The 12,951-nt window shown below is 35.4% G+C and overlaps 1 protein-coding gene across 1 annotated transcript; it reads right to left on the reverse strand.

The window, feature by feature from the left end:
• Positions 1-2,132: 2,132 nt before the first annotated feature.
• On the reverse strand, positions 2,133-11,153 carry LOC106692670 (uncharacterized). Its single transcript, XM_014438756.3, has 4 exons — positions 10,386-11,153; positions 7,096-7,272; positions 4,955-5,069; positions 2,133-2,276 (listed from the first exon to the last, which is right to left on the reverse strand). The coding sequence occupies exons 1-4, from the start codon at positions 10,450-10,452 to the stop codon at positions 2,141-2,143; spliced, it is 495 nt and encodes a 164-aa protein (XP_014294242.2). The 5' UTR covers positions 10,453-11,153; the 3' UTR covers positions 2,133-2,140.
• Between the last annotated feature and the right edge of the window lie 1,798 nt (positions 11,154-12,951).

Raw genomic sequence — 12,951 nt, forward strand, 5'->3', positions numbered from 1 at the left:
ACCATAAACAAGAGCTAATAGTTAATTCCAAAGGTTTGAGAAATTCTTTAATTAATTAAAACACGTGGAGCACAAATATCCATCTGTTGGCAGTTCTAATCCAATGCAAAATGAAAACTAACTTGTGAATGCAGCACAAGCGCCCTTTGATTTGTGCCCCAAAACCGACACTCGACGGGTGGGTCGCAAATTCAGGCGAACTTGTACCAGCCAATCCAAATAACCCATCCACACGCTAGCGCATGCGCGAATTTGCCATTGTTTGGCAAACTTGTAGAAGAACCTTTAGAGATAAGAGTCATTATTCTAGAAAGTAGTCGAACTGAGTTGTCGAAGGAAACACTAGGAGGTAAGTTTAAAAGTTCAGAGATATTCTATCTACATTCGATATTTTAAAACATCTTCGAAAATCTGTTCTATTCCTCACTTGCATCTATAATGTTGTACTCAGATCCACATATTTTCCTGACCCGTGGAAATTATTCATAATCAAAATGATTCCCAAACCTCAAAAGCTGCCATCCTCCTACCGTCCTCTCTCTCTGTTACCTATGATGGGCAAAATCCTTGAGAAACTCATCTTGAAACGGCTGTACCCCATCCTAGATTCCAACCACATAATCCCAGATCACCAGTTTGGATTCCGTAAATCCTACTCCACTATCCAGTAATGTCATCGTGTGGTTGATATCTCGTCTTCGTTGGAGCGCGGAATGTACTACTGGAGTCTTTCTTGATGTAGAACAGGCTGTAGCGACGCTATCTATCAGGGACCGACCGTTTTAACATCATTAGCACTTCCTGATTTGAAGCACCACCTAAGTTTTCTTTAGTCAGATATTGTGTTCATTTATTCAATAAAATGTAAATAATTTTATTATGTTATATATAAACATGTAAACTGTATTATAAATGTAAATATGTTAATTAATAAAGTTTACCAAATAGAAAATACTGAATCACAAAACAGTAAGTTCTTACAGGCGGTGCCTCTCGCCGGCCTTTGTATCGTTAGTAGAATCAATACCCCATCGATGATGCTGTTACAGTATCACTTGGGACAGCCAGTAAGACATTCTGTTTATTCCTTCCACCTTATTATTTGACATGAAGAGTCTTATTTCACGCTTGCTTCCTTCTGGTCACCTCTTTCCTCTACCTTCTATCCCTTTCCATAGGACCCGGCGGTTAGCTACCCTCCGGGCTTACACACCCCCTTCGTATCTCAGGAATAGCGCCCGGTAGAACGAAGATACCTTCCTGCATGACCTGGCCACTGGCTACCTTCCAAGTTTGCAAGTCTCCTTCGTACCTACATGAACAGTACCCGGTAGGACGAGGTTCATCATCACAGAAATTACGGTTGTCACCTCGTAACTCTCATCTTATCTATTCACCTTCTAATCAACTACCTTACTAACAATGAACACGCATTGTCGAGGCCTTCTCGTGAAGAGTACATAGTCTATCTATGGGAGTCAGATCTTACTTAACCATCTCCATAATTGTATCATGCCATTTTATCACTAACCGCAAATTTACTTGTTTTATAGATTTTTATACAGTCGTAAATTGCAATAAATAAATTATATAAAAAATGTTTAAGACTAGTATACAGAGGTCTGTAGAAAGTACTCAGAATTGTACATCGAGGAAGCATTTCCATCTTCTCTCTAAATATAAATCAAGCATATCTTATCTCTTCAGTGGCATTTTATAACTATTGATTTTAAATGTCTTCATTTTGCACGAGAATTGTTTTGAATTATATACATGGATATATTTTACTTTTACTTACCTATATATTTATTATTATATTAAAAATAATTATATCTGACATGAGCATTGTCTAGTAATCGCTAATTAATTCAATATTGTATAGCATTAGCGGTAATGTGTGACTAAACTCATTCATATAGTGTTCAGATGCTCATAGTAGAAAAAGTTGGTTTGATGGCGAAGGTCTCTAAAAGATCAGATCAGCTTGTGGTATTTGTGGAGACTGTCCTCAAGGTCAGGTCAGGTATCTTTATGTGAAACATTTCTTAGATATAATAAAATATATTTTATTCTAATCAAGTATTTAATATCACATAAAAGCTTGGTATTAAAAGGTTAAATAATAAGTTCAGTTCGTATTTTAGTATATAATTGTATTTAAAAAAATTAAAACAATAATACAAAACAAATAAGTTCTAAAAGAATGGTGTCGACTTTTATTGGAGAAATTACATGCATCAGCATCAGAACAACTTTGAACACAGCCTTTGACGTATCTGTAACATAAATTAAAACAAACAATATCTTAATTAATAATTTCTGGCGTAATTATATTAAATTGTTATGAAATAACGGAATCTTTTGGGTCAGTTAGGAATATTATGATACATCCGAAAAAATGGGGCTCATTGAAAACACACTCTAAAAAGTGTTATAATTACTTTCATAAGTTTCCGAAAAAACATATTTTATGTGAAGTATGCTCCATGATTGTAAGCAATATTGCAATAGCTGTAAATAATACGGTCTGCGATCAATTGAAAAATATCAAACCATGATTTTTCAGACCCGAACACTTTTGGATTTATTAGACAATTTTGTTACTCTAGATTCGTTTATACTCATAAAACAAGAATATATTTTAATACTTGCCTCTATAGAGGAAGAAACGGTAAGTCTTTCAACATTTAAAACATGAAATGCACAACTTGTATTATGTAATGTAAACAATGTAAACATGACACTATAAAGATGTGGAATTATTATGATACATTCAAAGGGGCTATTGTGATACAGTAAATGGATGTATGACTAAGTGATATAGTAAATCAGCCATATAGATTTATAAATAATATCATATTCAGGATTATGTATATTATATTGGAATGCCGGGATTTTGTAAATAACACACGCTTTGTGGCGAAATAAGAAAACATATTTTATTACAATTAACATTAGTACACAACTGAACACAGAACATAACTGTACAAGGAACCTTCCATTCCCTTACTAATAATAATAACATTGGCGGAAAACAAGATAAAGATACAACAATGTATTTCTTTGCTAATCGATTAAGCACCATTATTATCATTTTTCCTAACCTTTTTCATAATGTTCATATTGTGTACTTGTATATAAGAAATGGTTTCAGTGTCTTTATAAAAAAAGATTGAAGTTGCGGCCATTTTGTTTCTGAGAAATTCCCGTTTTTGTTGCTACTATTTCATTTTAAATCGGAATTTCCGTAATAACCTATTAATTAAATTACTTCCGTCATTATTATTATAACTATTATTTCTTGTAAATTGTTCCGATAATGCGATTTAAGAAGAAGCAACATAAAAAATTTAAATAGATGGTCCACAATGACACAAGATGGCTGCATACTTCACATTGCTCACCAATCAATAACAAAAGTATGGGTATTATAAAGAATAGTAATAACATCATTAGTGTTGTTAGTAGTTACTTTAATTCCACCTTATTTTCGACCAAATTATTTACCTACTGGCATTCAAACAGGACTGGTAAAGAATAAATCAGTTCTAACAATAAGTCTGTACAAAATATGTGCTGCTGGACCCATCCTTCTGTTCACCCACACTTGTGTTCCACAGACCACCAGTTCGAAACTACTGCTGTGGTTAGTGATCAATAAAGAAACAATGCATTCAAGCTACGTTTCGACAATTTCTTTATTAGGTAACGATGTTTTAGAACCAATATTGCCAGTATACTGATTGTAATGTAAAAAGAGGCAGAACCCAATGTTGAACAGAGCCCCTACTCCTTGCACTTTGCCCATTAGGTTACCCTCTCCATTATAGTAGACCTTCAAGATATTGTAGCTACCCTGGTACTGTCTGCTGATCAACAAATGACTACTTTAGAGAAGCGAGCCAACCTGACGCGACCAAGTAGCCGAGATGTGAAGCGCGATCATCAAACAAGCGTCATATATTAAAATATGTTTATTTTTTGTAAATACTTCAAATGTAATAACCATGCAACATGTTATAATATTCTTAAATGTATTATTTGAATCAATAAAGATTACAGTAGAATCTTTTGATCCACTTTAAGCTAATATTTATACGTAGCATTTCTCGATGACGTTTTTTAGCTCAGAAGTACCAATGAACACAAAATTGACAAGTCTAAGTGTGACAATCCTTTTCAGGGTTGCTATTACTTGCTGATTCAGATTCAGTGTGTAATAAAAAACATCAGTACATTATAGTGCTATTTTTTGGATTAGTATATTGTATTATTATTCCACTCTACCTTCTCTGGATCTCTTCTCCTAACTATACCCTCTGTCCATTCGTCAGGATCTACAGTGAATACCCATAGGATATATCTTCCCCTTCACGACCCTAAGCGAACACCTTACAAAGTGGAATTTCCATCCAACGAGGATTCACGTTGAATACCCGTAAAACTCACCATTTATCCTGTCAAAATACCTCCTATCCAGTTTGCCTTGCTTTGTCGAGGCCTTCAGAAGCAGAGTACCTCACCTCATAAACTGGTGCTATACACGGTACCTTGGTGTTATACACAGTAACTTGACGACATTAAATGTATTCGTTTGACGTATTTTGGTTATGCGCCTTTAAACCAAAGAGTTGGGGGTAAATGATGAGGTCTACATCAGGAAATGGCGCTAAACGTCAGTCGGTTCGGCTATTAATTTGTTTCCAGTACAAACTAACCGAATCTCGGCTTACGAACCAGTTTGTGGCCAATCGTTGGGCACAATTTGCTTAATGTATAAGTGCCTTAAGATAGTACCACTAATTCTGTCATAATAACACATATTGTAATGCAATATTTAAATTGTATGTGTTATATAAGAAAATCTCATATCGTAAAAATACTTGCTATTTTCATATAAAAGGATAAAGAATATATTAACATTTTTGCAACAAACACTAATTTGTATAATCACCTGTTTTCGAAAATGAACCCTCCACAGTGAGACATCCTTATAATTTCAGTGTCAGTTGTTAAAGTTCCACTGTCTAAGGCACAGCCCCTTATTGTAATTGTTTCACCAGTATCATCTGAAAAATATATTAATCTTATAAATTGAAAGTTATTGATAATGTCAATATACGTTTCTATTACAAACTATTGAGTTGTTACGCATGAAATGTCCAATTTTATAGATCTTTATCTTTAGGGAGAATCAAAGCATATTATGCTGATTTCCAGAAAATTATTTACCTTCAGTATAGTATAATAATATACTCCTTTGTTTGCTAACAGTGCTAATTTTTTTCCCAAGTACCGATACAGGTTTTAGTATTAATTAAAATGTTACATTGGAACCACGCGATTTTTTTTTTATGAGTTCCAACTTGGTTATTCCACCACACAGGTAGTAAGCAATATCAATCAAGCTTTTGGTGTACAGAGTTATAATGAATGAGCCATTCGTCATTAGTTTTCACAATTTTCTTCAGAAGATACGACCCTAGGACACCTCATGGACGGTCTCTAATACATATCGAGGACGAAGTTTTAGAAAACGTCGAGATATTGGTTTTTCTCTAATTGCACGTAAAAAAAAAAAAAATGAATAAATACTGATCTATTTCTTCTGCGCGTAGTAACCAATGACAAAAACGGATCAAGAGTAATGGATAACCCAAATCTTCTATCAATTTACCAATTTCAGTTGAGAACCAGTGTACTGATATTAATTCTTTTGGATCTGGTTGGATAGGAAATTAACGAATAGGTGGAATTTTAAGATGGAGAAGGTACTGGAGCAACGAATTAAAGTAAGGATAGAATTTCATAGAGAGAAAGATCTGATAATGAAATATCTGTCAAAAGCTACTGTTTGGTGGGCCGTTTTACATCAAGCTAGAAAACCTAGAACGGGTTTGCGAAAATGAATGAAGGATTTGAATTGAAGTAGATCAGAGATGAATGATTGACTGTGGGATTGGATAACTTTGTTGAGAGAGAATGCTTGGAAATACTTATGGCTGTAGGAAGGATAAAACTACTTTAACCCCTTATAATATCGGGAGATATAGGTTCCCCAAGAATCCCGAAAATGAATCGTACAAAGTAATTAATTGAACGTTTTATTTAGCTTCTAGTTTTCACCCAAATGGTGAAGCGTGACGAAGAGGGAGAGGAGTATTGTGATGGAAAGAGGTTGGCCAGGGACAACGATACGAGTATATACTGTGACCAACCTGAGAGGAAGGACTAGTGCCGTAGGCTGTTGAATAAGGATAGCTTTTGGAATTTGTTGTGGAGGATGTAATGTTAAACTGTATCCAAAGCTTCAGAAATGGCCGAAAGGACAAGAATAGTTAATTATTACTATTCAATGGCGGTTTGGAGGTCATTATTATTTAAAGGTCGAAATTGCTTTAGATTTGCTAGGAGAAAGGGGAAATGAAAAAGGGACTTTGTTTACAAATGATTCAGACATGAAAAATGCGTTTTATCACTTAGTTTTATGTACATTAAACTTGTGACACAAACATTTTTTGAATCTGTGACAGAAAATTCGGTAACACGTTGGCAAAAATGTGTTGAAAAATATGGTAAATATAATGTGTTTGATTTATTTGTAACATTTTTATATATTTCCTGTTTTTAAAAATGGGCATTTCAAGCGTGACAACTCAACATTGTTTCGAAAAAATACAAATATTTTTAAAATAATACTTTTTGTTTCTTGTTATATTTTAGATATTGGTAAATTGATTTAGTTTTCAAGTGATTTTATTTCTCCAATGTTAAACAATTATCATTTCTGTTCTACCAGCTGAAATAACACAATGTTTTTGATGAGTAAAGAAAAAAAATATGCTTATAGAAATATCTTAATAACATTTTTTAATTATGTCTAGCTTTGATAAAATATGTGACTGTTAGTAATGATGGGCCAATAAAAAATCACTAAAAATAAGGATCTGTTCAAAGCTATTTGAAACGTTTTAATGAATTTCTTAATTTCGTTGGTGGAAAACCAACAAAGTGATGTATCTTTAAATTTCTATAATAATTCATGAAAAAGCATCCATGTACAGACAAAAAACTAACAAAAAAATTAAAACTTACCATAAACACCAGCTAGTTTAATGCATGCAGTTGCCGGGAAAAGACCATTTCTTCCTTTGCGTCCTCCCAGGCATGGAGATTCTAAAATATCCACAGTGTAGTTGTTATGGAATGGATCATCACAAGCTCTATTTTTGCCGTTCTCAGACACACATTTAAAACATTCTATTGCCAAACCTGCATAGAAAAATTAATTAAAAATAAAAAAAATAGCTTTGTATAAATTAAGGTATATAATCTACTTGATAACGTTTAAAGGTTAAAAAATCCATCTTGGGCTGTTAAAAACAATCTGTAGGAATAACTGTGTACAATAATATGTTAATACATAGGTGTCTTGTGTGCGCATGCACGCTGAATAGATGCTAAAAATGCTATTGATACGGTTAGTCGAGAGTCCATTCTGCTAGCTCTGCGTATTGTTGTGGTTCTTATTTCTTGAATTCCATAACTATTTCAGTGATAGGAATATCTTTTACGCATCAGACATCGGATAAAGAAGCCAAAAAGTAGTTGAATTTGAGTCACGGAGATTTGTCTTGGGAGTTCCATTCTAATGTTCAATTTTTTGGCTACCATAGCAGAAGGTGTGAACCTCCATTTTGCCGACGACGTTGCTTTTGTCTATTTTATTTTAGTTACAGCTCACAGATTACTAGGCTGAGGCACTCCTTGCGACTAGCTGACAGCAAACATAAACCATTTCCGTAACAGTAGATTGAAACAAGATCAACTGTTTTCTTAGTTTGAAAGCTCTCATAGTGTTTATTAAAGCCAAATCGACTAGGGCTAGTTCGATATAACTAATTGTATGTCAATATCTGTGGAACAATATGGGACAACTGTCGGCTCGAAGTCCACAGATAGAACAAAGCTTCGACTTATTTTTCGCTTGCTCTCAAATTGTTGGGGGGAAAGAGGAGATTCTGTGTGAAAATGACTACCAAAAACATGCCAAAGTAAAACGTGCTTTGGGAAATACACCCCATTATGTATCCTAAAAAAAAAGCTAGCAAGATCATTGGTCTTCAACAAAGTAAAACAGACAAGCAGTTAACTTCGTTAGAAAAAACAAAACATCCATAAGCGCCTAACATTTCAGATTTTATTAAGGCACATTTACAGCTTATTTTTTCAAAAATCGTTAGACATTATTCTGTTAAATTTGAAATCTTACATCTTTAAATTATTATTTATTTATTGATTTCAAGAGGATTAATAATAAACTGGTAATTCCAATAATAGAATTCATTTAGTGGACGAACTACACCTTCAAAGAATAAAACAAAAAATATTAAAATTATCTGTCAAATAGAACATTTTTGACAGTAGACCGAATATATAAAACATGTAGCCTGAATCACATCTGGAAGACATACCTAACTTTAGTTTCAGAAATTGAATACTATTTATTTAATACGGAGGAACAGTGCTTTTCACAGAATGGTCAAGAAGATCGGAAATGGTTCCATGCTATTTATAGTACGTGATAAGGGGGGGGGGATAAGGCAAATAGAAACAATATTTCTTTAAATTTATAAAAATAGTAAGGGCACCTCGATGATGATAGGAAGACTAAATTAGTATGAGGCAAATAGATTCATTTTTTACTATAAATTGAAGAAAGGAAGGAAATGGAAGTCCTAAAAAAAAGGACAGAGGCCATTTTACGATTGTAATCGTTATTAGTTTTATAGAAGAAAAGTATCTTTTATATTAAAAACCGTTGATAAGTAACTGATATCGTTTAGGTGATATGAATACCAGAAAAAAAAAATACAAAATGCTAAGAAAGAATAACCCTTTAAGCCCCCATCAAATGGTCAATATTATTAAGTCATTGTTGGATTTCGTCAATATATAAACCGTTTGAGGAGTATATTGTAACAGTAATATTGACATGTAGCAACCATGCTTATATCTGCAGCATCGATGACCATACCGAACATGCTGTCGATTGACCGTTACATACTGACGCGACGCTGCCGCTACGAAAACTACTACAGTCGTCAGGCAAACATCATTTATTGAAATGTGTATTTTTTTTGTAAATACTTTGATTGTACAAATTAAGTACCATGTTATATAATGTAATGTAGATACATGTATTTTTAGAATCAATAAATATTACAATAGTACTTTTGATCCACTAAAAGCTAACGTCTTACAGATAGCATCTTCCGATATAGTCCAGAGCGATATATAAATAAACTTGATTAAACAAAGTGCGAATTTCCCCTCCAGGGAATTCTCCTCCTTAGGAGGTAGTGAGTAATAATGTAATATACATCACTTCGTTCTAGTGCTATTTTTGTAAATGTAAATTTGTCTTCTATTTCACTGTGCCTTTTCTGGATCCCTCCTCCTTCCTATACCTATTATTCTTTTCGTGAGGACCTTCGGCTAGGTACCGTTGGACGTTAAATCCCCTTTTGCGACTGCAGCCTCGTTCCCTGCAGAGCAAAGTTTCCTTCTTGCAAGGACGTAGGACTAGTTCCCATAGAAATTTCCTTCCCTTCACGACCGCTATGCTTGTTCCCTACGGAGTGAAGTTTCCATCCTTTGAGGACTTACGGCTAGTTTCCATGTGACTCGTCCTGTCCATTCAACTCCTAGCTACCTAACCTGTATGATCACGCATTGTCGAGACCTTCTGATATAGAGTAAATCACATCATCTATTGGATTCAGAACCAACTAATCTAATACAACCACTTTGACAGACACATGTGATTTAGGTATACACCATGTTTAATAGAATTGCTGTAATAATAGTGCCCGAGTACGGAGGGTTAGTAACTAACATTAGACGACTGGAAAGGGCCAGAGACGGACTGTCAACCCATTGCTATGAGAACTTCTATCTTTCCGCCTCAATCAAGGCTTTCATAAGATTATACAAAAATATGCGTTTGCTTTAAAGTGTGTAAAATAAAAATTTAATAAATCCGTATAACAGTATAAGATTAACTATTGAAAGTAATAAGAAACATTGTGTTGAAGGAAATAATTTGTATCAATGCGCTTCTAGAGTCTGAGGATAATTAGTACAATTATTTTACAGTGCTTTTTACTTGTAAATGGAGTATTCTGAATATGGCATGAAGTTTGTATATAAGCTTGTAATACGTATTATACTTTAAAAAATATATTCCTAAACGTTTGTAAAATAAGCTAGAGGAAAAGTGTAGTATTCCACTATTGTATTTCGGTGTAATGATATCGGGGTGAAAAAAGGGATGTTATTAATTGGAAATACAATAGATAAGTAAACATTTTTCATGATCTTACCGTATTCCCAATGTACAAATATAACTGTTGTTAGTGTGAACACATTGTACATTGACCAGTTGAACATTAGCTCCTTTGCAGGCTGTTAGAATACTCCTATAAGAACAACAAGGTATTAACAATGAGTCTTTGATAAGCGTGCAAGGGAATCTATAGTGCAAGAAACAGTTTCCTACCAAGCATCAAGGTATTATTATTATCAGTGTTAGTATTATACTGTAATTTTCAGTAAAACATTTTTTGTTTACACATTCTGCGCTTTTAATCAAAATAGAAAATTCAACAACCTCAATAAATGTATTAATTGTGTGTAAACCCTTGTAGAGTTGATTCCTGTTATGCCGATTTAGCTTCGTTTACAGGATACATCTGGGAAAATATTATGTGTTCTTTTTTTCCTCTAGGTATAATTTGTTAACAATTTTATTTATTTATTTAATGTAAGTAATTCATTGGCAGATTTCGATGTAGAAGGAGCCATTACCACTTGATTCAAAACAAAATGGGTGTCGCCTAACCACGGCATTAACATCAAATTTTTACAACTGACTCTTCACATTGTAATGAACTTTAAAATAATATATAATATTCTTCATGCTTACAACCTTTTGCAATCTTCTGATGATAATGTCGAAGCCTTGTTAGTTTAAAAAAAAGAAAAGAAAAAAAACGCGAAATGAACTCTAAGGTGAAAAAGAAGAATTCATACTCATAGCAAACCTTTGCTGTGAGCTTCCCCATAAATATCAACGAATCAAACATGTAGATTTACACCCACCCCAAATCCTTTCAACGGAATATTACCTAATCGGCGAACTGTAGTAGTTCAATTTAATTTTTATCTCATCTGGAACAGGAAAACAGGGCTTTTAACTCAGTTTTAATTTTGTTAAACCAGCCTCAAGCTGCAGTCAAGCAAACTTTAGCAGCAGGCAACCCACCTCTGGAGCAGATTCAGCCATTACCAGAAGTCTGTTTAGTGCAATTTCATGCCACGACGCTAGAATGGATTAAGGTCCGTACGGCAACCACCCAGGACCTGAAGAAGGCAGTGTCGGACGTAGAAAAATTCACCGGAGAGACCGGAGAATTAAATCATTTCTTATAAGGGGGCGATCGCCTAATGGGGCGAATAGAAGCGAAGATGTCGGAGGATCTACTGGACAGCGAGGATGCTAAAGCTCTGAAAGCAGCGGTAGTCTGCCGAGTAAAAGAGATTTAGGTTAGAGATTGCAGGAGTGAGGTGTCTGGTAGATACCAGTAGTTCCAGTACTATTATGTGTCGAGAAACTGTGGAGAAGTTGTGTAGTGGAGAGAGAGCACACCGGATTCGGGTATGTCACTGTAGGTTAATCACCCTGGGTGGGCCTTGTGAGGTAGAGAGGGAGGTGGAAATACGCTTGAACCATTGGGGATTTAGTAAGGGCATCTTGAAAGTGCATATTGTAAAGTCCATGCCGAGGGCATATAAAGTAATTGTGGCGGTGTGACCCCAGGAAGGTGGGTGCTTGGATTAAGAATAGCAAGGGAAAATGGAGGATTAAGATAGGAAGTAAAACCTACAAATGTCGTCAACAACAGAGGAACGAGGGTGAACGGATTGGGGCAATCAATCAAGCTGAGCCTCAAGAGGGAATACCAGGATATTTTTTTTTAAAAGGGGATTTCCTCGGGGCGACCGGGAAGACTGTCCATGAGATCTCACTGAAGTAGGGCAGGATGACATACGTAAGGGAGAGGAGATATCCACAGGCACTAGGTCACCACATCCGGGAGGAACTCGAATGTTTAAAACGACAGGAAATCATTACTGAAAGTACATCCCCAAATTGTGGGTGGTTAAAAATAAGAGTGCGCCAGGTGAAACTACTGAAAAGTACAGAGTGGTGACGATGGTATCAGACGGTGCATGGAGAGGTTGCAGCAAGAGCCGGTACTAGCTTTTCCAGATTTTAATCAGCAATTCACGATAACCACAGATGCGAGTAAGTATGCGCTAACAGCGGTGCTGTCTCAGGAGGGTGATGGGGGAGAGCGCCCAGTGGCATACGCCAGCAAACGCCTTACAGAGACGAAAAGTAGATACAGTGCAATAGAGCGAGAACTCCTGGGAATAGTGTGGGCTGTCGATCACTTTAGACCACATGTGTTCGGCAGAAGGTTCAAGGTTCATCCTGACCACATACCACTCCAGTGGGGTGGGGGGGAACTGAAGGAATCTTCAGCCAGGATAACTCGCTGGAAGGAGCTTCTAGCGCAATATAACATGGAGGTTGTATGTAAACCGGGAAAAGAAAATGTGGTGGCTGATTGGTTGTTTCGAGCCATAACCACGAACGCCGTGGAACAAGAAAATCCGGTGTCATGAGGGAATGGACGCCTAGAGAGGAAGATCTGGATGAAGCGGAAGAAGATGGTAGGGAAGAATCTTTGAATAACGAGAGTTTGGCTGAAGAAAGACAAAGAGGAAATGGAGGAATTAATTAATGACAAGAAGAGACAAATTATTTGGATGACGAAAATCACCGGAATGTCCACAATTAAACATAGCGAGTAGGGTAGAAAT

Source organism: Halyomorpha halys, unplaced genomic scaffold, assembly GCF_000696795.3.
Source record: "Halyomorpha halys isolate HHAL.00 unplaced genomic scaffold, Hhal_1.1 Scaffold66.1, whole genome shotgun sequence".
NCBI classification, from domain to species: Eukaryota; Metazoa; Arthropoda; class Insecta; order Hemiptera; family Pentatomidae; genus Halyomorpha; species Halyomorpha halys.